Raw genomic sequence first — 25,568 nt, 5'->3', positions numbered from 1 at the left:
ACTCTCTTAAATTTATTCAATTCAAAATCATTTGTAATTAAATTTAACATACACAACTTAATCCTAATTATGATAGATAATAATGAGGGTAAATCCAATAATTTATTATTTAATTCAAATTAAATTAATAAAATTAATTTTTCAAATTAAAATTAATATTTTAAATCAAAATAATTTGTAATTTATTAAATAATTCATATTTAGCAAAAAAAATTTATGCAACAATACAAAAAATAATTTGAATTAAATAATCCAACTTAAACTTATTTTTAGAAAAAAATTAAAACAACCTAAATGTAAATGATCCAAACTCATCCTAATCGTCCATTTATACCACCACCGGCAGATATGAAGTGCTTCCATGACGTGTGCATGACATTGCATAGCCAATCTTAAAAATCTCAGTACTCGTTCACAAAGGAAAACAAATCCTCTCGGTTCCCACAATAGAGCTTTCATCAATTATGATGTGACGAACGTAACCACAGATAAAATTGAAATGTCAAAAGTCGATCACTTTACGTTCCTAATTCCCATTGTTACTTTGAATTTTTCTGGTCAAGAATTAGCCTAATCCATTGCTATAAATCTCTGTTCCATCCACCAAAATTACAACACAAAACCATAACACAGCAAAATAATAATTAAAAAAATGACAGTGTCAAGACCTATATTCCTTCTTTCTTTGCTTTTTCTGCTCTCCGTTTCATGGGAGGCAGCATCAGCTTCAGGTTCAGGTTCAGCTCATGGTAGAAGGGAAAAATTTCTGCAGTGTCTTTTGCACAATTCTCATCCTTCCCATCCAATCTCCACAGCAATTTACACTCCAAACAATGCGTCATACTCCTCTGTGTTACAATCTTATATTCGAAATCTTCGATTCAACATGTCCACGACCCCAAAACCACTCGTTATCCTCACTGCATTGCATGAATCTCATGTCCAAGCTGCCATTGTTTGTGCTCGAATGCATGGCTTGCAAATGAAAATCAGAAGCGGAGGTCATGACTACGAGGGTATTTCTTATGTCTCAGAAGTCCCCTTCTTTATTCTCGACATGTTTAATCAACGTAAAATAAATGTTGACGCGCAGACTGAGACAGCTTGGGTTCAGGCTGGAGCAACTCTCGGTGAAGTTTACTATAGAATTGCTGAGAAAAGTAAAGTTCATGGCTTTCCAGCTGGTGTTTGCCCTACAGTTGGTGTTGGAGGTCATTTCAGTGGTGGTGGATATGGAAACATGATGAGAAAGTACGGACTTTCTGTCGATAACATTATTGATGCTCAAATGGTGGATGTCAATGGCAGACTTCTTGACAGAAAATCTATGGGAGAAGATCTTTTCTGGGCCATAACAGGTGGTGGAGGAGCTAGCTTTGGAGTAGTTCTAGCATATAAAATAAAAATTGTTCGAGTTCCAGAAGTAGTAACTGTTTTCCTGGTTCGAAGAACCCTGGAACAGAATGCAACAGATGTTGTGTATCGATGGCAACAAGTTGCACACAAGCTCGACGAAGATCTCTTCATCAGACTTGTCCTAGATGTCGTTAACGGGAGTCAAAGTGATGGAAAGACGATAAGGGCAACATTTCGAGCTCTCTTTCTAGGAGATTCTGCAAGACTTCTTTCAGTGATGAAATCGAGCTTTCCTGAACTTGGTTTGGTTCAATCTGATTGTATCGAAATGACTTGGCTAGAATCAGTCCTGTACTGGACAGAGTTCCCAATCGGTACACCAACCAATGCTTTGCTAAGTCGAACACCTCAAGTACTAACCCACTTGAAGAGAAAATCAGATTATGTTAAAAAACTAATTCCGAAAGCTGGATTGGAGGGAATTTGGAAGAAAATGATGGAGTTGCAGGTGCCAGCCCTGACGTTCAACCCTTATGGTGGGAAAATGGGCCAAGTTCCTGCAACAGCTACTCCATTTCCTCATCGAGCTGGGAATTTATGGAAGATTCAGTATGCGACAAACTGGAATCAAGATGGAAAAGAGCAAGCAAATCACCACATAGAATTGACGAGGAAGCTCTACAATTATATGACTCCATTTGTATCCAAGAATCCAAGGGAAGCATTCCTTAACTATAGAGATCTTGATTTGGGTATCAACCATAATGGGAAGGAAAGCTACTTAGAAGGGAAAGTTTATGGCATCAAGTACTTCAAGGGTAATTTCAAAAGGTTGGTGCAAATCAAGACCAAGGTTGATCCTGGCAATTTCTTTAGAAATGAGCAGAGCATCCCAGTTTTTCCTTAATATTTGAAGAATTAGGGTGGCTACAAGGATTAATTTGTAGGGTGTTTCCTTTTATGAATTTACCGCTGCTATGCTGCTGTAATTTAAATTAAAAAATAGATAAATAAATAATATAATTTATAGAAAAGTTTTTTAAAGATAATCCTCTTTAGTTAATAAAATATTGTTTAAAAAAAAAAAAAAAAATTGCATTTACATTGTGAATATGTTATTATAGATTGCGTGATGCTTTCCCTTAATTCAAACAACATGGCCTCCATAAAGAGAAAACTTCAAGTTTAAGTCAATGGGCTTGGGTCCATAGGCCCAACATGTGTGGACCGGGCCTCCCATCCCCTCAGCTTCTATCTGTGATTTGACAAGATATTTAATGAATTAAAATTTTTTACTCAATAAAAATAGTATTTACTTATTTATTTTATAATACTAGCATTTGAAGTTGGACATGCATTAAGTAATTTAAAATACGTAATTATTATATTTATATATATAAGAATTAAGTTTTTGTGTAATTATTTATATTAAAATATTAAATTCTATAATAATATTATAATTTAATTAGTGTAATATAATATATATTTAATATTATAGGAAATACTTTTATATTTATAATAAAATTATAAAATAATTTTTTTTAAATATGATAATTTTATTTTTTTTTCATAATTATATATTATCAGTATTAATTCAAATTTTTATATATATTAATATATTTAAAATTAAATAATTTACTAAACATTTTGTCATAACTTTATTAATGAGATATAATAATGATAAGTAAAATAATGTCACTAATATTATCACAAACCAATAATCAAAATGAAAAAAAAAATTAAAATTAAACTTCATATATATCATATATTAATATGATGTATGCATAGTTATTAAATGAATAAACTATATTATTTCTTTCTAAAAAAGTTATGTTATTTATTTTGCATTAGAGAATTCGGTGAATTTGTAATTTTTCATATAAATTTCACTCATTATCTTCTAGTTTTTAGTCTTTATAATTACGTTGTTCATAAACTTTATTTTATAATATAAAATTCTTTGTACATCAATTTATAAATAATAAAGATAAAATAAATATTATTCTATATAAATTTAAAAAGTAAAAATATAAAAAATTTTGTAATTTTTGAATTTAGAGAATAATATTTTTTAATTTTCTTACTTTAATTTGGCCATTTTCTAAATAGGGCAAAAACTATTAGTATGGAATTCCTGCGAGATATATCATCGTTTATTTGTATTCTTTAATCTCTATCTATGTGCCCATGATTTTTATATATTTTTTAGTTTCAAAACATATAATTTTTAAATTAATAAATTTTTTTATAATAATATAAACATCGTTTCTAGAATTGTAAAAGTTACGAAATTTAATCTTCACTGTAACTGTTAAATAGCTTATAATTAATTATAATTAATTTATATTAAATGTTAATAAAATTATATTTAATTATTATTGTTAATATATAAAATAATTAATATATATATTATATAATTTATTTTAATATTAAAATAATTATATAATTATTAATTTATTATATTTTTTATTCATTTTATTATTATTCATATGCAGTACTTAAAGTTATAAATATAATCAAACTATATATATATAAAATCTTGTATAACTTTTTTAAATTCAATATTCAATTTTTTTAAGCATCCGGTATAAAATTTTTAATTAATACACCGATTATCTCATATAATTTGCCGAAACAAAAATAAATGCTATGTAATTTTAATTTTTAAGAAATACTAAAATTTAAATATTTATTTAAAAGTAAAATAAAAAAAAGGTTAATTGTGAAAAGTGACAAATACTAAAATAAACTCTTCTTTTGCCCCGTGCGTTACGTGAATCATTTATTATTTTATTTTAATACCACAATTTCATATTTGTTTTATATTTTAAAATCAAAATATAATATTTTATTGATAATAAAAATTTTAATTAATTATATTAAATGTAATTTTAATTTATATTAACCTTTCATTTAATTATATCTCTATTAAAATTAGATAAAATTTTAATTTTTTAAATAATTATTAATTATTTTTCTTTAAATATATTTTTATAAAAATGTAATAATATAATATCTTATTATAATTTTATATTTGATAAAGCATATAAAAATATATCGTTTTATTTTAAATTTTTAAAATAAATTAATTAATGTATTTTTTTTAAAATTATATTAATTTTAATTTTTTAATATGTCACATAATATTATTTTTTAATATATATATATATATATATATATATATATATATATATATGGGCCCATATATAAAGGGAAAGCGATAACAGAGAAACAGAGGAAGTGATAGATTTATTTCCTCCACAAACATCTTTTCCTTTTAGAGATAGGAAATCATGTACTGCCCAACAACAATAATGGAGAAAGCAACCAATTTATTGTCACAATCCTACACTGTCTCCTAGGAATAAGTAAAAATAAAATAAAATAAAATTAAAAATTAAAAATTAAAAATAAAAAAGCATCCATGATCTAAATTTTCAAGCAAGGAAAAGTTGGAACACTTTGTTCATGTCTGAAAAAATTACCAGGATCAACCTTGGTCTTGATTTGCACCAATCTGTTGAAATTATCCTTGAAGTACTTGATCCCATAAGCACATGCTTCCATGTAGCTTGCCTTGCCATGGTGGTTGATCCCCAAATCAAGATCCTTATAGTTCAGGAATGCTGCTCTTGGGTTCCTGGAAACAAACGGAGTCATGTACTCATAGAGCTGTCTCGCCATTTCCAGGTGTTGGTTTTCTGCTTCAGACCCTTCTTCGGTCCAGTTTATTTGATACTGAATCTTCCATAAGTTCCCGGCTCGATGTGGAAATGGAGTTGCCGTTGCTGAAATCTGTTTCATTTTCCCACCGTAAGGATTGAACCCCATAATTGGCACCTCTAGCTCTATCATTTTCTTCCAAATCCCTTCCAATCCTTCCCTGGGAATTGGTTCTTGCACATAATCTGATTTCCTTTTCAGATGCACCAGTGTTTGAGGCTCTCTACTAACACAGATATCAGTTGGCGTCCCAACAGGGAAGTTTGTCCAAAACAGGACTGATTCAATCCAACTCATTTCTATACAGTCGGATTTGAGCAATCTCAGTTCCTGGAAGCTCCCTTTCATGATTGAAAGAAGTCTCTCAGAATATCCTAGAAACAGGGCAATAAATGTGGCCCTTATCGTCTTTTCACCAGATTTGCCATTTTTCACCACATCTACGACAAGCCTGATGAAGAGGTCTTCATCAATCTTGTGAGCAACATTCTGCCATTGATATACGATATCAGTTGCACTTTCTTCCAGTGTTCTTTCAACTCGGAAAACAGTAACCACTTCTGGAACTCGAACCAAGTTGATTTTGTATGCAAGAACCACTGCAAAGCCAGCTCCTCCACCTCTAATTGCCCAGAACAGATCTTCACCCATGGATTCTTTGTCGAGAATTCTACCATCAACATCAACAACTTTTGCATCAGTAATATTATCGACAGAAAGGCCATACTTTCTCATCAGATTACCGTATCCAGCTCCAATGAAATGGCCACCGACACCAACAGTAGGGCAGACCCCAGCAGGGAAGCCATGAGTCCTGCTTTTTTCAGCAATTCTATAGAAGAGTTCACCGAGAGTTGCTCCAGTCTGAACCCAAGCAGTCTCATTTTCAATATCTATATCAATGGATCGAAGATTGCACATGTCAAGAATAAAGAACGGAACATCTGAAACATAAGAAGTCCCCTCATAGTCATGGCCTCCGCTTCTGATTTTCACATGGAAGCCATGTTTTTTAGCACAAACAACAGCAGCTTGCACATGGGATTCATGCAATGCAGTGAGAATGAGAAAAGGTTTTGGGGTTTCTGATGTGTTGAATCTGAGATTTCGAATGTAAGCTTGAAGAATAGATGGAAAGGAAGGATGTTCACGAGTGTAAATTGCATTGGAGATTGGAAAAGATGGGTGAGAGTGTTTCAGAAGTGATTGATAAAAGGTTTCTTGAGCTGAATCTGGAGCTTCACCCATTGGCCTTGGAAAATTTTCCAAATCCAAATAATGATTTCTGCTCTTCTACTCTCTTTCAATGGGAATTTATAGAGAAAATGTGGATGAATATTCCCTAAGGCAATGGATACTATACATACAACCACTTTTTAATGTTGTCTATTCATCTAGTTGATATAGCATAATAATATTTAATGTTTGTAATAATATTGCAAGTTAAAATTTCACACAAATAAGACAATAAGATGATAGAGAAAGATTATTTTTTGCTTTGGAGAATGCTTCTAGGTAAGGAAATTAAGTTACTTGTTAAGCAAATTCTGGGGATCAAAGTTCTAATCCTGATGCAGAAAACAGTAACAGAAAGTACTTATCAAGAAGCAAAGTTCTTGGTTAAGAAAATCCTGACACAAAATGAGTTTTATTAAGTATATAGTTTATTAGGGTTCTAATTTTGTGGTTAGAGGAACTAACTACTTATCAAACATTTTTGTATTTTTAGATATACTAGTTTTTTTTATACGTGCATTGCACATGTACAATATATTTTTATATACTCATATATATAATTAAAAAATAAAATTATGATTATAACTAGTGTTATAAAAAATATATTTACATTCATATCCAAAATTAATACTAAAATAAAATATTCTTAATTTTCACTTAATATTCATTATCCTAATTATATATTGGTTGAATTTTAAGACTAATGACAAAAAAATTAAAAAAAAATATATAAATTGACATACTTATATTGACTTAATTTTCTTATATTTTATTATTAGAAATAGAATAAACTTAACAATATTATAATAATTTATATTATTAATTAAATATTTTTATTAGAATTTTAATATGAATCAAATTGTTGTGCAAATCATGCCCACACAAATTAAAGAATACAAAATTTAATATGATTGAGTATAAGCCTACTCCACTAACAAATCAACTATCAAGGAAAATAATTATACAATTACTATTTTTTTTCTCACCCTCAGAATCACTCAAATAATACTCCAAAATTTAATGTACCTCTCCACTTCGTGAGCTCTCTACAATATAATAGCCAATCAACTAGTTATATATATAGGCCACTAAAACCTAATTATTTTAAAACTTCTAATTATTAATTGACATATATACTTGTAAGTGATTGATAATTAAATTACATGTTTAATGAAAAATGGCTTATAAGTACTTTTATTTTTAAAATTTCTAGAAAGGGTATTAAATGAGATATGTGGTAGAATTTTTGAATTAAATGAAGGTCACAAGCATGGTGATTATAAGCATTAAAATAAAAGTTGATTAAGCTTTTTTTTTAACTTATAAGTTAAAAAAAATATTATAAACAAACAAGTCAATTTATTTTTAGAGTTTATAAACTGATTTGGTTAATTTATAAATTAAGACAAACACTTTCTTAAATTTATTCAATTCAAATCATTTGTAATTAAATTTAACATACACAACTTAATCCTAATTATGATAGATAATATTGAGGGTAAATCCAATAAATTATTATTTAATTCAAATTAAATTAATAAAAATTAATTTTTCAAATTAAAATTAATATTTCAAATCAAAATAATTTGTAATTTATTAAATAATTTATATTTAGTAAAAAAATTTTATATAACAATCCAATAAATAATTTGAATTAAATAATCCAACTTAAACTTATTTATTGAAAAAATTAAAATAACCTAAATGTAAATGATCCAAACACATCCTGATCGTCCATTTATACCACCACAGTCAGACGGTGAAGTGCTTCCATGACGAGTGGATGACATTGCATAGCCAATCTTAAAAATCTCAGTGCTCGTCCGCAAAGGAAAACAAATCCTCGTAGTTCCCCCAATAGAGCTTTCATCAATTATGATGTGGGGAACGTAGCACAGATAAAATTGAAATGTCAAAAGTCAATCATTTTACGTTCCTATTTCCCATTGTTAACCATGAATTTTTCTGGTCAAGAATTAGCCAAATCCATTGCCATAAATCTCTGTTCCATCCACCAAAATTACAACACAAAACCAAAACGCAGCAAAATAATAATTAAAAAAATGACAGTGTCAAGACCTATATTCCTTCTTTCTTTGTTTCCTCTGCTCTCCGTTTCATGGGAGGCAGCATCAGCTTCAGGTTCAGGTTCAGGTTCAGCTCATGGTGGAAGGGAAACCTTTCTGCAGTGTCTTTTGGACCATTCTCATCCTTCCCATCCAATCTCCACAGCAATTTACACTCCAAACAATGCTTCATACTCCTCTGTTTTACAATCTTATATTCGAAATCTTCGATTCAACATGTCCACGACCCCAAAACCACTCCTTATCCTCACTGCATTGCATGAATCTCATTTCCAAGCTGCCATTGTTTGTGCTCGAATGCATGGCTTGCAAATGAAAATCAGAAGCGGAGGTCATGACTACGAGGGTATTTCTTACTTCTCAGAAGTCCCCTTCTTTATTCTTGACATGTTTAATCTCCGTAAAATAAATGTTGACAAGCAGACTGAGACAGCTTGTGTTCAGGCTGGGGCAACTCTCGGTGAAGTTTACCATAGAATTGCTGAGAAAAGTAAAGTTCATGGTTTTCCAGCTGGTGTTTGCCCTAAAGTTTGGTGTTGGAGGTCATTTCAGTGGTGGTGGATATGGAAACATGATGAGAAAGTACGGACTTTCAGTCGATAACATTATTGATGCTCAATTGGTGGATGTCAATGGCAGACTTCTTGACAGGAAATCTATGGGAGAAGATCTTTTCTGGGCTATAACAGGTGGTGGAGGAGCTAGCTTTGGTGTAGTTCTGGCATATAAAATAAAAATTGTTCGAGTTCCAGAATTAGTAACCGTTTTCCTGGTTCGAAGAGCCCTGGAACAGAATGCAACAGGTATTGTGTGTCGATGGCACAAGCTGGACGAAGATCTCTTCATCAGACTTGTCCTAGATGTCGTTAACGGGAGTCAAAGTGATGGAAAGACGATAAGGGCTACATTTCGAGCCCCGTTTCTTGGAGATTCTGCAAGACTTCTTTCAGTGATGAAATCGAGCTTTCCTGAACTTGGTTTGGTTCAATATGATTGTATCAAAATGACTTGGCTAGAATCAGTCCTGTACTGGACAGAGTTCCCAATCGGTACACCAACTAAGGCTTTGCTGAGTCGAACACCTCAAGTACTAACCCACTCGAGAAAATAAGATTATATAAAAAAACCAATTCCGAAAGCTGGATTGGAGGGAATTTGGAAGAAAATGATGGAGTTGCAGGTGCCAGCCCTGACGCTTAACCCTTATGGTGGGAAAATGGGCCAAGTTCCTGCAACAGCTACTCCATTTCCTCATCGAGCTGGGAATTTATGGAAGACTCAGTATGCGACAAACTGGAATCAAGATGGAAAAGAGCAAGCAAATCACCACATAGAATTGACGAGGAAGCTCTACAATTATATGACTCCATTTGTATCCAAGAATCCAAGGAAGGCATTCCTTAACTACAGAGATCTTGATTTGGGTATCAACCATAATGGGAAGGAAAGCTACTGAGAGGGGAAAGTTTTTGGGATCAAGTACTTCAAAGGTAATTTTAAAATGTTGTCCCAAAGAAAGTGACCCAGAAAGGGTGAATTAGATACTTTAGGTCATTTTTTAGTCCTTGCTTAAGGCTTAGTGAAAAATTGTTGCTAAGCATTTATAAATTTGTTTATAACTCTGTTTTCAAAGTGAAATCTAAGTGACCCAACAAGTTGTGCACAAACAGCAGTTGAATCACAAGATGATAACTTAATATCAAATATTTCTTTTCACATATAGTTCAAAATATGTAGATCTGATTGTTCAAGCTCAATATTAATTCAATAAAATAAATTCTCAATCAAAATATGTAGGTCGGATTGTTCAAGCTTAATATTAACTCAAAAAAATAAATTCTCAACACATTCAATATATAACGGAGTAATAAAGTGCTAGAAATTAAAGAGTTAGGGAAAGAAGATTATCAAACATAGTATTTAGGCTGGTTCGACTTTTTTGTCTTATATCCACTCTTCCTAAAGTCCCACTTTGAGAGTCACTCTACTATTTGATTTTTTTCAACAGGCAAGATTCAAAGTCTTTACAATCTCAGCAAGCTTCCTAGGTATTTAAAACCTTTACAATGTCTTTGCTTCTCACAAATGACCACAAGCTTCGCTAGGTGCTTAAAAACCTTTCACAAGTGTGTCCTCACACTTACATAAACTTAAATATGTTTTGATATTGATGAAATCACTCTCAATAACTCTTGAGCTTAACTTGTTGGGACCCAATCCTTCTATATAGATAAGTCGGAGTGAGCACGACTTTGAGTTAATCTCATTGACCTCTACACTTGGATTATTAAGCGAAAGTCCGGCTTGAGTTGACCTCACTAGGAGGTATTGGATTAAGAGAGTTATATAGGGAATCAGCTCCCATATATGTATTGATAAGTCAGTCTCATCTTGTCCCTTGATCCCTCGGCAGCAAGCTCACTTGCTTGAAACAACAATGGCTGAAACACTAGGCTAACGGATGGCCGAATATACAAGGCAGAAAATATAGCTTTAATACACAAAGAAAAGGAGAAGAAGAAGAATGATGCAAAGGAACTTGTATTGCTATAAATTTGGCTGTACAATTACAAGGGCAATTCTCTCAAACTCTCTCTCGTGTGTGTAAACTCTCATTTACAAAAAATAGGAGCTAAGTCCCCTATTTATAGACACAATTCTGCCCAAAGGAGCCTCCAATGTGTGGCTGTATTTAAACTAATTCAAATGCCCAAAAAAAAATAATAATAAGCGGTGGAAAACTTGAGTTAGTGGCTGGGTTTAAGCTGCTGCTGCCACCTCACCTAGTGGACGTTTCATGTGGGAGGGAAACTAAGGGAATGGCGCCTTGGTGCTAGGCTTCTCTCCTGGCCTAGCTGTTGCCCCTCTTGGGCTGAAGTTCCCCTTCATCAGCTAGCCCTTTCAGCATGGCTCTCCTGCCTTCCATGCATGGAGAGTCCCTTTCCAATGCTGCCTGTTGCTCCTTCTTGCCAATTCGGCCATTTTGCTAATGCCAAGCACATATAACCATGACCCTCACTTACTCCCTTGCTTGGGCAGCCAATCATGCGGAAGAAAATTTTGGATAATTGCGGGAGCAAAATATGAAGGGTAACATCCTCCCCCATTTAATCTGGCAACTAGGGCTGAGTAGAATTCGGTTCAAACCGAAAAATCGAATCGAACCGAGTCAATTCGGTTCAATCAGTTCGGTTTTAAATTTTAATCGATTCGGTTCGGTTTTAATTTATAAAAATTTCGATTATTTCAGTTCGGTTAGATTTTTAATAGAAAAAAATCGGTTAAACCGAACCGAACCGAATAGTGATTTATATAGTCAAATCGAACCGAATCGATTTTTGAATTAATTTATTTTTATGAAAAATTTATGAATTATATTTAATTTTATATATATTAATTATTTAATTTCATTGATTAATGGTTATTTGGTTCAAACCAAAGTTAAAATTAGATCAAATAACTTGAAAATCAAGTTTAAATTAAAAAATCAATCGAAAATCAAACCGATCAGTTTAAACCGAGCCAAACCGAAATAAAATGGTTCTGTTCGATTCGATTTTTCACCAATTTCGGTTCGGTTCGGTTTCTAAAATTGACGGTTCGATTTTATAATTTAATTCGATTCGGTTCGGTTCGGTTTGAACCGATTGCTCATCCCTACTGGCAACACCCTCATTGCTTCTTGCCAGTAGCGCTGCACTAATTCTTCATACTATCATAAACTTCGCTCATGTTCCCAGCTAGTCTCTTCATCCCCACGCCCCTTCCATCTCACTAGGTACTCTGTGTACCCGGAATGGGCACCATGTTGAGCCACCACTCTATGCACTAAGATCTCCTTGGCTTCATGCTCGAACGTAGTTGTGACTGCCACAGGAGCTCTATGAGACTTGCCTCTTGAAGGATCTTCTTTGTCAGCATGAAAGGGTTTTGAAAGACTAACATGGAACACAGGGTGGCACTAGGTACACTGGCAGCTTAACACGGTAGGCCACATTCCAAGTCTTTGCTCTATGGGGAATGGCTCTTCATACTTCCTTAACAGGCCCTCGTGCCTCTTGCCATAGGTCCGTTGGAACATCTTGACCATCACTATGTCCCAAACATTGAACTTCAATGGTCTTCTTTTAGCATCGACCCATTTTTTCATCTTTTTTGATGCCCTTGCCAAGGGAGTTTTAGCAAGCTCTACTCTCTCCTTCCAGTCCTTGGCAAACCGATAAGCACTAGGATTTGGGCCCTTGTACGGAATCATCACTGTGTGGGGTGTAATGTCTAGTGGCCAACTCAAAAGACTTGCCCCCGTTGCTTCACTCTTCTATAGCTTGTATAAGAATTGCACAACATCTAACAACTCTAGCCAGTTGCACTAGTTAGCACTCATATAGTGCCTTAAATATAGCTCCAGCAAGGCATTGATCCGCCCTGTTTGCCCGTCAGTTTGGGGATGGAAACTGGTGGAGAAATTCAATTCTATCCCTAGCATCTTAAACAACTCGATCCAAAATCTACCTGTGAACCTGGCATCTCGGTCACTAATGATAGTCCTCAGCAGTCCCTAATATTTAACCACTCCTTTGAAGAACAACCTTGTTGCCTCCCTTGCATCAAATTGGGCTAGAGTCGATAGAAACACTGCATACTTGCTGAATCGATCTACAATGACCATGATGTTGCCTAGCCCATTCACCTTAGGCAACCCTACAATGAAATCCATGGAAATGCTTTCCCATGGTTGGCTTAGAATAGGGAGTGGCTCCAACAGTCTCGCGGGTTTTTGTTGCTCAACTTTGTCTTGTTGGAACACAAGACATGTTTTTACATAGAGCTGGATGTCATCTTGCATCCTTGGCCAGTAGTAGCCCCTTTTAATCAAGGCCTGTGTGCACTGAGCTCTTGGATGACCAACCCACTTACTGTCGTGGCACTCTCTCATTACTTCTCTCCTCAAATTGTCCTACCTTGGCACATAAACACAACCCCTCTTGGTCCTTACCAGCCCTTGCTCATCTGTCCAAAAGTGTCTAGTTTTGCCTTAGCTAACTAACTCCACAAGGGCTTTGGCCTGCGCATCATGCTGAAGACCTTCCTTCATGTGCCCCAGCAAATCAGGGCTTGGCTAGACAGTGATGGCAGCCATTTCTACCTTGCCACTTAGGGTATTTGCTACTAGGTTTGCCTTCCCCGGCTTATACTCCATCACAAAGTCAAACTCTCCAAGGAATGCTTGCCACCGTGCCTATTTTGGTGAGAGCTTCTTTTGGGTTAGGAATTAGCTTGTCGCTACATTGTTTGTTTTCACCACAAATTTGGAGCTTAGCAAATAATTTCACCAAATACTCAAGCAATGAACCACAGCAGTCATTTCTTTCTCTTGCACCATATATCTTCTCTGGGTGTCATTCAATTTTCTACTTTCAAATGCAATGGGGTGCCTTTCATGCATTAGCACTCCTCCAATTACAAAGTCGAATGCATCTGTATGCACCTCAAATGGACTGGAGTAATTGGGCAACTTCAAAATAGGCTCTTCCTTAATTACATTCTTCAATTTCTTGAATGCATGCTGGCATTTTTCATCCCATCTCCATGGCCTATCCTTTCTCAACAAGTCCGTTAATAGGGCAGCAATGTTGGATTACCCTTTAATGAACCTTCGATAGTAGTTGGCCAGCCCTAAGAATGATCTCAATTCTAGCACCTTCTTTAGTGGCTCCCAATCCTCAATTGCTTGGACTTTGGCCCAATCCATTGTAATCATGCCATGCCCCACTGTGCGTCCCAAAAATGGCACCTCTTGTTGAGCAAAGGTGCACTTCTCCTTCTTTAGAAAGAGATGATTCTCATGTAGCTTTTGGAACACAAGCCGAAGATGCTCCACATGCTCTTACAAAGTTCGGCTATAGACCACAATGTTATCCAAATAAACAATAACAAATCAGTCAAGGAACAGATGAAATACTTTGTTCATCAGGGTGCAAAATGTGGCTGGGGCATTGGCAGGCCAAAGGGCATCACCTGAAATTCAAATGATCCATAACAGGTTACATAGGCTGTATTGGGTTCGTCTCCCTCAACTATCCAAACTTGGTAGTAGCCTAACCTCAAGTCTAATTTTGAAAACCATCTAGCACTCCCAAGTTGGTCAAATAGATCGGCAATAAGAGGAATGGGGTACTTGTTTTTCACCATAATCTTGTTGAGTGCCTGGTAGTTGATGCACATCCCTAGACTCCCATCTTTCTTCTTTTGAAACAATACTGGTGCACCAAATGGGGCATTCGAAGGTTGGATGAATCCAGCATCGAGAAGCTCCTTTAGCTACCTTCGAAGCTCTTCCAATTCTGGTGGAGCCATATGGTAGGAACCCCAATAGGTGGCTTTGCCCCTGGTGTCAATTCAATGCTATGATCCACCTCCCTCTTTGGTGGCAGTTGCTTGGGCAATTCCTTTAGCATAATGTTAGTATATGCCTCCAACACTCTTTGAATCTCAGCAAGAACACTAGTAAATGGCTTAGTTACTTCTTCGGCCTTCAAGGCCACCAAATAAGTTAGCTCCTCCTTTTGCACTCCCTTAGCTAATTGAAGAGCTAACAGTGTGCTGGTGCCAGTGTTGCCTCGCGCCAGTGGAACAATTTGGGCAGTACCATCATAAATATGCATAAGTTATTAGCAAAAGGAATGGGAATGGCTTTTACCTGGTCCATGAAGTCCATACCTAGCACACAAGAATAGTCATCCATGGACACAAAGGAGAAATCTGTCAAACCAGTCCACTCTCCAATCTGGATGGGCACTTTCCTTGCTACACGATGCGTTGGAGTGGGCTGTGAGTTTATTGACTTGAGCCAACCTGCCTCCTTATCAAATGGAATGCCTAGCCTCATGGCATCTTCCAACCATAGGAAGTTGTCCGAGGCTCCAGTATCTACTAATGCATGGATCTCCTACTGAGCTTTCTTCACCAAGGCAAACAGTCATCCTTTACTCATCCCTTGACTTCAATTAGCTTAGACTTTTTTGCAGCGGCCAATTGTAATGAACCCAACCAATACAGTGAGAGCAGTAGTCTTTGGGTAGTCCCTTGCCCTGTGGGGACCCTCACATAGGAAACACTTCATGGCAGCCTATCACCTTGCTTGGTAAACTTCTCAAACTGCTTGAATTTTCCTTCCTTGAAATCTCCCTTCTATTCCCTTCCCTAGAACTCCCTTCCTTATTACCACATTCTTTGCTACTACCCTTGTCTCCCCCATTCTTTCCCTTATTGTCCTTGCCTTTATTCTTATCCATCTTCTTGAACTCAATAAGGGATTCTGCTATTGCTATGGCAGTAGCTAAGTCTTGAGCTCCTCTCCTCTCTATCTCAAGCTTTACCCACGTTTGGAGCCCATCCTTAAAAGAGAAGAGAGCCTCTTGGTCCGGGTAGTTGGGGATTTCCAACAAGACTTTTGAGAATTCTTTTACATACTCCCGGATGGTACCCTTTTGTGAAAGTCTCCTTAGCTTCGCCCTCTCATTCGCTGCATTTTCTGGGTAAAAGTGGCGCTCGAGCTCTTTCTTGAACTCTTCCCAAGTCTTGATGCTGCAGGTGCCCTTTTCCATATCACTTAACCTCCTCCTCCACCATACCATAGCACTATCGCCTAGGTAGAGAGGCGCATGGTCCACCTTCTTCTCATCTTCCACTATGTTGAGAGCTCTAACATATTGCTCAAGCCCCTACAATAAGTTGTCTATCTCCCTTCCCTTATAGGCATTCGGCTTGGGCACTTTAACCCTTGCCGTAGGGATAAGTGTAGAGGGGTTAGAGCTTTCCCCAACTCCTTAAGCTACCATTCTCCTCGACAATAGTAATGCATCACTAACATCCTTCATCTCTCCAGCCATTCAGTCCACCTCTTCCTTAAGGAGCAGACTCTCTTCCCTTATGGCAGAAATCTCTTCGGCATAGGCAATCGTTAGGGCTTCATTCTCGCTAGCCAACTTGTCAGTGGTCTTGTTGAGGGCAGCTTGCATCTCCTCTCGGGTTTCTTCCATCCCTTCCACAAGCTCCAGCAGCCGATTCTCTAGCTCCTCAAACCTCCCATCTCCATTGATTAGGTGTAATTCCACCTTGGCCAGCCTTGACTCCAAGTCCCCGATCTCTTCTCTTACCTGAGATGGCTGTCTAGACTTCGCCCTTCCTTTCCTCTTGCCTCCAGTCACAGGTTCTTCCAGCAAAGAGGTCCTAATGCCTTAGACTTGCTCACTGGAGTCAGCCATGATTACCGAACACGCTCCTTGTGCTTTGATACCAACTGTCATGTTGGAAATGTTTCTCATCCTAAACAACCAATGTGCGGTACTTGGTTCACCCAAGTAAGCCTCCTCTTGTCCCTTGATCACCCGACAGCAAGCTCACTTGCTTGAAACAACAATGGCTAAAACACTAGGCCAACGGATCGCTGAATATACAAGGCAGAAAATATAGCTTCAACACATAAGGGAAAGGAGAAGAAGAAGAATGATGCAAAGGAACTTGTATTGCTATAAATTTGGTTGTGCAATTATAAGGGAAATTCTCTCAAACTCTCTCTTGTGTGTGTGAACTCTCATGTACAAAAATGAGAGCTAAGTCCCCTATTTATGGACACAATTCTGCCAAGGGAGCCTCCAATGTGTGGCTGTATTTAAACCAATTCAAATGCCCCAAATAAAATAATAAGTGGTAGGAAACTTGAGTTAGTGGTTGCGTTTGAGCTGTTACTGCCACCTCACCTAGTGGACGGTGCATGTGGGAGGGAAACCAAGGGAATGGCGCCTTAGTGCTAGGCTCCTCTCCTGGCCCAGCTGGTACCCCTCTTAGGCTAAAGTTCCCCTTCATTAGCCAACCCTTTTTGCATGGCTCTCCTACCTCCCATGCACGTAGAGTCCCTTTCCAATGCTGCTTGTTGCTTCTCCTTGCCAATTTGCCCATTTAGCTAATGCCAAGCACATGCAGCCACGACCCTCATGTACTCCTTTGCTTGGGCAGCCAATCATGCGGAAGAAAAATTTGGATAATTGCGGGAGCAAAATCTGGAGGATAACACGTTGCACCTACCAAGATTGCTGAAATATGACTACTCTCTGAGCTAGATTTTATTTTGATACATGGTCTTAAATTTTTCGATTCTGACTATATTTGTTTACTCTGATAAAATTTTCAGGATCTTATGAAAGTGAAATAATATGAAGTTATCCAAAATGCTGACCTTTCAAATTTTGAAAAAGAACAAAGCTCTTGGTATAAGTATTTATATAGAAATATTGGGTCTGATAATTCAGATTATAATAATTACAACTTGAATCTCAATCAGAACTTCATGTGACGGCCCACCTTCGTGTGTACTTTAGATACTTTCATCATATCCGGATGGTAAATTGCATTACCTGGCATCAGATAACAAATGGAACCAAATATCATTAATGACTTGAATTATTTATTATTTTAATAATATAAGTTTATATATATTTTTATATTTTTATAATTATATTATAAAATTTTATTAGTAAAAATTTTTAATTAATTTTAATTTTATTTTGAATGTGAATAAATAAATAAATTGATTAATATATTATTTTTAAATTATAAATAGAAGTTAGTTATAATTTTTATATTTTTTAAATATTAAATAGTTTCAAAATATAAATCTTTTATATAAACATTTATTTCTTGAAGCACAATATATATTTATGTACACAAATAAATGAGATTTGATAAATAATTTATTAACATAACTATCACGATTTTAAAAAAATAAATAATTAAAAATATAATTATATAAAAATAATTAAATTATTAAAATCAGCATGAAAATAGAAAAATTTTAATAAGCACTATATTTAATATCTAACATAATTAAGAAATGAATTTATCTTTTAGTATTAATAAATTTTATTAAATTTTAATAAATAATAAATTAATTCTTTTATTAGTTCATATATAATATTAAATAAAAAAAAATTAATATTTAATATATTTTTATAATTTAAATTTTAAAAATTAAATAAATTTTAAATAATTATTATTTTTATATCTTTATTTACATATCAATTAATTAATATCTTTTGTTACATAATATATTAATTAATCTATATCATTTACCAAATGATTTTTTTTATCAGTTAATTTATATAAATTAATAAAAAAAATAATTGATTGATAAATAATATATTTTTAAATTAATTGTTTAAATAATTAATATTTATTTATAAATTTATGTATATATTTCAGTTTATGTCGTATTCGTGACGGTTGATGTGACGAGGATTGGAAGTCTGATTTCAGCACTATTGATTGAGGAAAAAAAAATCCGTATATTGTGAATCAAGCGTTAAATAAATTAAAAATCAAATTCCAGACTAAATAAATTTATATATTTTTAATTAAAATCAAATAAATTATTATTTAATAAAATATTATTTTCTAATAATAAAATTTTATTTTTTATCTTTTAATTATTAAAAATTATTTATTATTTTTAATTAAAATAAAATTTTTTAAAAAATAAAGAAAAATATAAAGAATAAAAATTATTTAATACTAAAATTATTTTTAATATTTTATTAGTAAAAAAAATAATATTTCATTAAATGAGAATTTATTTAACCTTAATTAAAAAAATACAAAAATTTATTTAGTTAAAAAGTTATTTTTAAATTTATTTAGTCCTCGATTAAAAATACAGATATTTATTGAATTTTTTTTTCATTAATTTAGCTCATAAAGATTTCAATTGAGTGGGTTTAAATTGAAATTAAAATTTAATTGAAATTAATCAAAATTAAATTATTAAAATTGATATTAAATTGAAATTTAAATTAGTTAACTTAGTTTCGGGCCAAATTAGATTTTTCTTTTCAAACAAATGAAATTGAATTTGCTCAAAATTAAAAGCAAACAAGATTCGCACCAGAATCAAAATCAAACCTAAAAATCAAACTTTGGCCAATCTTGCTTGCATCTTGTATGATAGAATCTCACATTTGATTGGATGTTTTATCACAAGAGAAAGTCAATAAAAAATATTTTTACAATAAAATTAACTAAATCATTTTTTAATAAAAATATATTTTATTTTATATTTAATATGACATTTTTATACTATATATAAATGTGAGAGGAGATAATATTAGCTTTTCAAAGATGCCCTTCATTTTTTGAATTAATTATAATTATATTTTTATTATTTAAATTAATTTTAATATTTATATAAATTTAAAATTCTTAAAAAATTTTTAATTATACTTATACTTAACTTCAATTAAATATGAAATTTTGTAAAAAATAATTAATTAAAATAAGAAATTAATAAGTAAAAAATAAAAAATACTATTAATTTATAATCTATATCTATAATATATGTAGTAATTTAATGTTATAACAATGAATGACGAAATTTAACTGATTATATAATTTAAAATTAACTAAAATATTAAATAATTAAATTTAATTAGCTATTAAAAATTAAAATTAAGGGCTAAATTTAATTGGCTATATAATTTAAAATTAATTATAATAATAAATAATTAAATTTAATTGACTATTAAAAACTAAAATTAATTTTAAAATTAATAAAAATTCTCTTTATATTATTTGTGATATTAAAAAATTAAAAAATTTAATTAAATTATAAAATCGTTGAAAAAAGAACAAAAATAAGTTCTTCTTCTACTAAAAATAAAATCATTGAAAATTTTGAATTTATAAGTATAATATATTTTGAAAGAAAAAATATATATTTTTTAAATAAATTAAAAATATTATAAAATTAAAAGATAATAATAATAATAATAATAATAATAATAATAATAATTTTGTTTAAGGAGAATTCGACTAATTTTCAGCTACGTCTTTGAATTTTAAAGGTTTTTTCAATAAAATTTCTGAATTTTAAAGGTTTTTTTAATAAAATTTCTGAATTTTAATTTATATTATAAAAATTATATAAAATTATAGACTCTTTTAACTGAATTGTGTTGAAAACTCCCATAAAAAATTGACTGTACATCCCATGTTAACTTAAATATATAAAAAAAAATCTTTATCTAACTTATGGCATTTTAATAATAAAAAAATAATTTTCTATACCATACTATGATCTCTCTCTCTCAATTGCAACGAATAAACCAAAATAAGATGGGAAACCTCACTAAAACACCAAGATAATCAGAACCCACAATCTCTTCTCCCCTCCCCTAATAGCCACAGTAGTAGCAGTACCAGTAGCAACGGTAGCTCCCCCAACACTGATAATGGACTTCACAACAATCAACCACCACTTCCTTCACCCAAACCCACAACCAGATCCTAATCCACGAATCCTTCTCAACAACCTTCGTTCAAGTAGATACATCCTCCTTCAAATAAGTTGTCCAAATGTTGACTGGATCCCCAAAACTCGCCAACATTGTTGTCGCTGCCGCCGTCTCCCAACCAAACCCATCACCTAAATTCCAAGCCCACAATATCCCTCCTATCAAATCCATACCCAAAAAGAATCAATCCTCTAGGTTCAAGCTCTATAAACATAGAAATTCCCTCAAAAACTTAAGATCAATCTCTCAACCCAATTTTCGCTCCTCCCACTTTTGTGTTCTTGCCTCGAAAACTTGAGATCTTTCTCCTAGCATCCTTGACCTTCTTGCCCTCGTTCTCAGCCTTGTCACTCCCTTAATACCTAACCCATTTGACTGATCTGGAATGACAAGTTACACTAATTGTTACAGTCCCATGAATAATCCCCACAAAAGCCATAACAATAATAGTGTGAATGGTAACTTATTAAATGCTTATGCAAAGGAGAAAGCAATCAAAGAGAAGGGATTTTACTTGCATCCGTCGCCAGCAATTACACCAAGAAAAGTGGAGCCACGGCTGTTGCATCTCTTTCCAGTCACATCCCCTAGAGTGTGTCAGGTTCTTCAAATCCTTCATTTTGAATAAAAGCCTTGTTTATTTATTTATTTTTTTTTGTTCTGTGTAAGATTTTTACATAATATATTATTGGCATCGATGATGACGGGAAATGGTGATGGAAGTGGGAAAGAGTAAGATTCAATCTTGTAATGTTGGATATTTGTAGAAAATGAGAGAGAGATGATAGCATAGAAAATTATTTTTTTATTATTTAAATGTCACATGTTAGAGAGGAAATTTTTTTTTTCTATGGCATGTACAGGAATTCAATCCATTAGCTAATACAAATTGAAGTTTAGAGACTTTGTTAAAACAATCCCTAAAATTCAAGAACGGTGAATGAAAATCAGTCAAAGAATTCCAAACATTCTTTATATATATAATATATATATATAAGTACTTTTTTTTTAATTTATTAAGTATGAATAATTTTTTAATAAATAGTAATTTTATTTTTATAAATAACTAAAATTTTTATTTTAAGTAAAAAATTATTAATAATATTTTTAAATTAATTTAAAAACTTTTATCTTTTTGTAGATAAATCATATATTTTTTAAAAAAGATGGTAAATTATGGAAAATAAAAATTATACTCAAATGTAAAATTCTTAATTAAACTTATATTTAACTTCCTTTTTAGTTTTTTAAGTTTCAATTAGGAATCTCAAAAACAAGTTTTAATTGGATATTTATTAATTTTTTAGAAAATAAAATTAAAAAAAATTAAAAATAAAAATAAAATTTTGATTTTTTAAGTTTTATGTATATATAATTCAATTAATTTTTTTTTATCAATTTCCATATTTAAAAACACAATAGGCGGAAAGAAATAATTTTTTTTTTTAACTTAAAAAATTTTCATTTTAAAATAAATCGAAATCATGTAAAAAAAATAATATGATCATGTGAGAATTAAATTAAATTCTTTTTATGAATAATTCTTTCCAAGCGAAACCTTATAAATTTCTTAAATTATACATTTAATGTAAAATTAGAAAATTTATGAAACAAGAGAAATACATTCTCTAGGATAATAAAAAAATAAATTCTCAAATTGAAGGAGAATAAAAAGAAAATTTAAAAAAAGAAACGGGCCGGTTGACCAAGCCCAACAGCGCTAGTCCTAAACTCAAAACGACTTGCCATTTTGATATAATCAGCCTAAGCCAACACAGTCCAGCATTACCAGGCATGGCACGTGCATGTCAAAACACTGCAATTCCCTATGAATGCTTACACTTTACATGAGATGAAATCCTACAAGTTCGAAAAGATCTAGTGGGTGGCTTAATGTTTAGATATTGGATTACACGTACGTGCAAGGCAGGTTGTCCTGAAATAAAATTAATTTTTATATTTATAAATATTTGTTTGATATCAAATTTTACTCATTGTGTAGGTTAGGAAGTATGGGATTTAATTGGGAGATAATTGCAGTATGCAGGAATTTCTATTTTTTTTTAATAAATTATTTAAAAAAATTCTTACTTATTTATTTATGAATTCTTTTTTTTTAAAAATAAATTATTTTAAAATTAAAAGAATTAAATTATTTCATTTCAAGTATAAAAGTTAATAAAAAAATAATTAAATTAAATTTTTATGAAATTATAGTTTTAAATTTTAGTTATAAGTGGATACTTTTATTTATATATTTACGGTATCTTAGACAATTTTATTTAAAAAATTAATTGAATGATAAAAATTAGTAAATATTAAGTAGGGTCCAGAAAGACATAATTATTATGTCTAAAATAATTCAAGATAATGTTAGAATGAATTATTAAAGTAATATTCTAATAAATTATGGCCCTGCTGATGGATGAGCAATTTCAGATGGCTGTAATAATGATCAATTCCAATGCTTATAAAATGGAAAATATGTCAGTGTCTTATGCCTTATTTAATTGGGTAACTTGCCAGAGAACTTTAATTTTTAGAAAATGTGAAAATTTTTAAAAAATATGAAAATGTTATTTTTTTTATTGTTATTATTTTTTTTAATTTTTCAGGAAATTGACAGTTAATTTACTCTCCACAAAGGAAGTAATTTTCTGAGCCTGACTCAAGAAAATTGAAGTTATTGAATATAAAAATTATTATTATTATTATTTAATTTTACTCTTTTTTTCTCCATTGTAATGTGTTCGGATTCATGAAAAATAATAAAATGTTATTAGTTTTCTTTCTATATGCATTTATCCAAAGAAAAAAAAATTTTAATAGAATTCTTGAATTGGTAGGAGAGCTTTTTTTTTTTCTTTTTCTTTTTTTTCTTTAAATAGTGGGTAGTAGGCTAAAAAACATGAGTTTCTTAGTCAAAATTCTCCTATTATTTTTTTCATTATTAACTTCGAAACACCTTCTCTTTAAAAATATAAATTTTATTTTTAATTTTTAAAATTAAAAATAAAAATTTATATAAGAAAATAATTGTTTTTTTATTGCTCTTCATATATACAAAAATTAGTCCACAGCGAAGCTCGACCTTTAAGAGGATTGGACGCTTGTATCATGCATGAGGACTAAACTGGCTAGCCAATCCACTGGCGGTTTCCTTCTTGGCCGGTGGACGAATGAGCCCAAAGATCAACACCATACTCGTTAATATCATCACTAACCAGATAAGCAACTAACTTATGTAGAATCTCCATAGGTAAAAACTTTCAATAGATTCCCAATTCCAGCCTTCACCAGGGGCATAAAAGTCCCAAACATTCTTAAACACGTCCAATTGAGGAACAACCTTTAAAGCAAGAGAGTTTGAGTTGAGTTGGCTTGTAGAATTTAAAAATCTGTTGGCCCATTTTCAAAAATATGGAATAAATGTTATTTGACAAGAAAAATAATTAAAATATTTTCAAAATAAAAATTATAATATATTTTATAGAGTAAAATAATCATTTAATTTTATTTACATTTATTTTATTTTATTTAAAAAAAAAAAATACGAATAGTGATACTTCTAGAAAATCTGAAAGGAATCAATCTAAATTCCAATCCTTCTCATGCTGTCGCAAGTTGCTAAGTCTCGACTTATAATGGCTGACTTAATAAAAGCAGATGTGTCGCACCTCGATTTAAAAGTCAACGGCTTGTCTTGTGGACCGATTACATACTTTCTTTTTTTTCACCTCTTTCCGCGTAAGAGGATTTCAAATTCAACTTGTTCTTCTCTTCCTTTTTTTTTTTTTATTTTTCTGAACGAAATTTAATTTAACCCCTGAATTTATAATATATATTTAAATAAAACATTTAAACTCTTCCCCCTAACATTGTGTTTGGATTAATCAAAGAAAAATAATGAAAAAAAATTAAAAAATAATAATAAGAGAAAAATATATTTTCTCCCTTATATTTGAATAAAAAAAATAAAATATTAGAGATAAAGTTATTTTATAAATAGTAAAATTATAATTTTAACCTTAAGTTAATAAATAAAAACTTATAAAATATGAAGATATATTTGTAATTTTTTATATTTTTCTCTCACTTTCCTTCCATTTTAGAAAGAAAGTAGAAACTCAAATTTCTTTTTCTTTTTTATTTTCTACCAATCCAAACATAAAATAATAGAAAATAAAATTATTTTTCTCTCAAATTTTCTTTTCTTTCTTATTTTTTCTCTATCTAAATACTGTGTAAGTGTTTGTTTAGAGTTTGACAGTTTAGAATTTGGCTGTTTAGGATTCTAGACTTATTTTTGTTGGACCTCTGTTTAGGTTGAGATTTATTTATAATTCTAGATCTTGAGCCTTGAACTCTGTAAGTTTGCCTATTGAGCTTTAATGCAGCACTATTTGAAATTAAATAAAAAAAAAAAAAAGTCAACCCTCTCTTTAAGTGGATTGCGTTGTGGTGAGAAGAGATGGATTTAGAAGAAAGAAGATTGATGGGATCAAATCAAGGGAGAGGGAAGTATTGCCTTAAAAGGCATTAATTTGACAAAAATTTTTTGACATTTCACTTTATTATTCCTATAATGATGTTCTTAATAAGTAAAATGATATTATTAGAAATTTTAAATTTAACAATAATTTATACTAAAATTAAATATAAATTTCTTATTTTAAATATTAATATCCAAATAACATAGCATGAAGGTAATTATATTGATAGAATATATGCATTATATGAGTTTAGTTTTCAAAGAAAAAAATAGAGATATTTGATTAAATGGAGTTTTTGTATTAAAAACTGCAACTAATTTAAATATTTA

General features: G+C 31.7%; 2 protein-coding genes and 2 pseudogenes across 2 annotated transcripts; 3 read left to right on the top strand and 1 right to left on the bottom strand.

Moving 5' to 3' along the window:
• The first annotated feature begins 607 nt into the window (after positions 1-607).
• Positions 608-2,405, top strand: LOC110631740 (berberine bridge enzyme-like 8). The gene has a single exon (XM_021779689.2). The coding sequence runs from the start codon at positions 653-655 to the stop codon at positions 2,261-2,263; it is 1,611 nt and encodes a 536-aa protein (XP_021635381.2). The 5' UTR covers positions 608-652; the 3' UTR covers positions 2,264-2,405.
• Positions 2,406-4,577: 2,172 nt separating this feature from the next.
• LOC110631749 (berberine bridge enzyme-like 8) lies at positions 4,578-6,455 on the bottom strand. The gene has a single exon (XM_021779701.2). The coding sequence runs from the start codon at positions 6,325-6,327 to the stop codon at positions 4,786-4,788; it is 1,542 nt and encodes a 513-aa protein (XP_021635393.2). The 5' UTR covers positions 6,328-6,455; the 3' UTR covers positions 4,578-4,785.
• A 1,902-nt stretch (positions 6,456-8,357) lies between these two features.
• On the top strand, positions 8,358-10,159 carry LOC110631759 (berberine bridge enzyme-like 8; annotated as a pseudogene).
• Positions 10,160-18,665: 8,506 nt separating this feature from the next.
• Positions 18,666-21,520, top strand: LOC131175256 (VQ motif-containing protein 4-like; annotated as a pseudogene).
• The last annotated feature ends 4,048 nt before the right edge of the window (positions 21,521-25,568 follow it).

This window comes from Hevea brasiliensis, chromosome 17 (assembly GCF_030052815.1).
Source record: "Hevea brasiliensis isolate MT/VB/25A 57/8 chromosome 17, ASM3005281v1, whole genome shotgun sequence".
In the NCBI taxonomy this organism is placed as follows: Eukaryota; Viridiplantae; Streptophyta; class Magnoliopsida; order Malpighiales; family Euphorbiaceae; genus Hevea; species Hevea brasiliensis.
Note: the sequence above shows the minus strand (reverse complement) of the source record. Positions and strands in the feature narration are given on the sequence as shown.

Excerpts from the sequence above, each read along its gene's own strand:
- LOC110631749 (XM_021779701.2), bottom strand. The coding sequence starts at position 6,327 with ATGGGTGAAGCTCCAGATTCAGCTCAAGAAACCTTTTATCAATCACTT.
- LOC110631740 (XM_021779689.2), top strand. The coding sequence starts at position 653 with ATGACAGTGTCAAGACCTATATTCCTTCTTTCTTTGCTTTTTCTGCTC.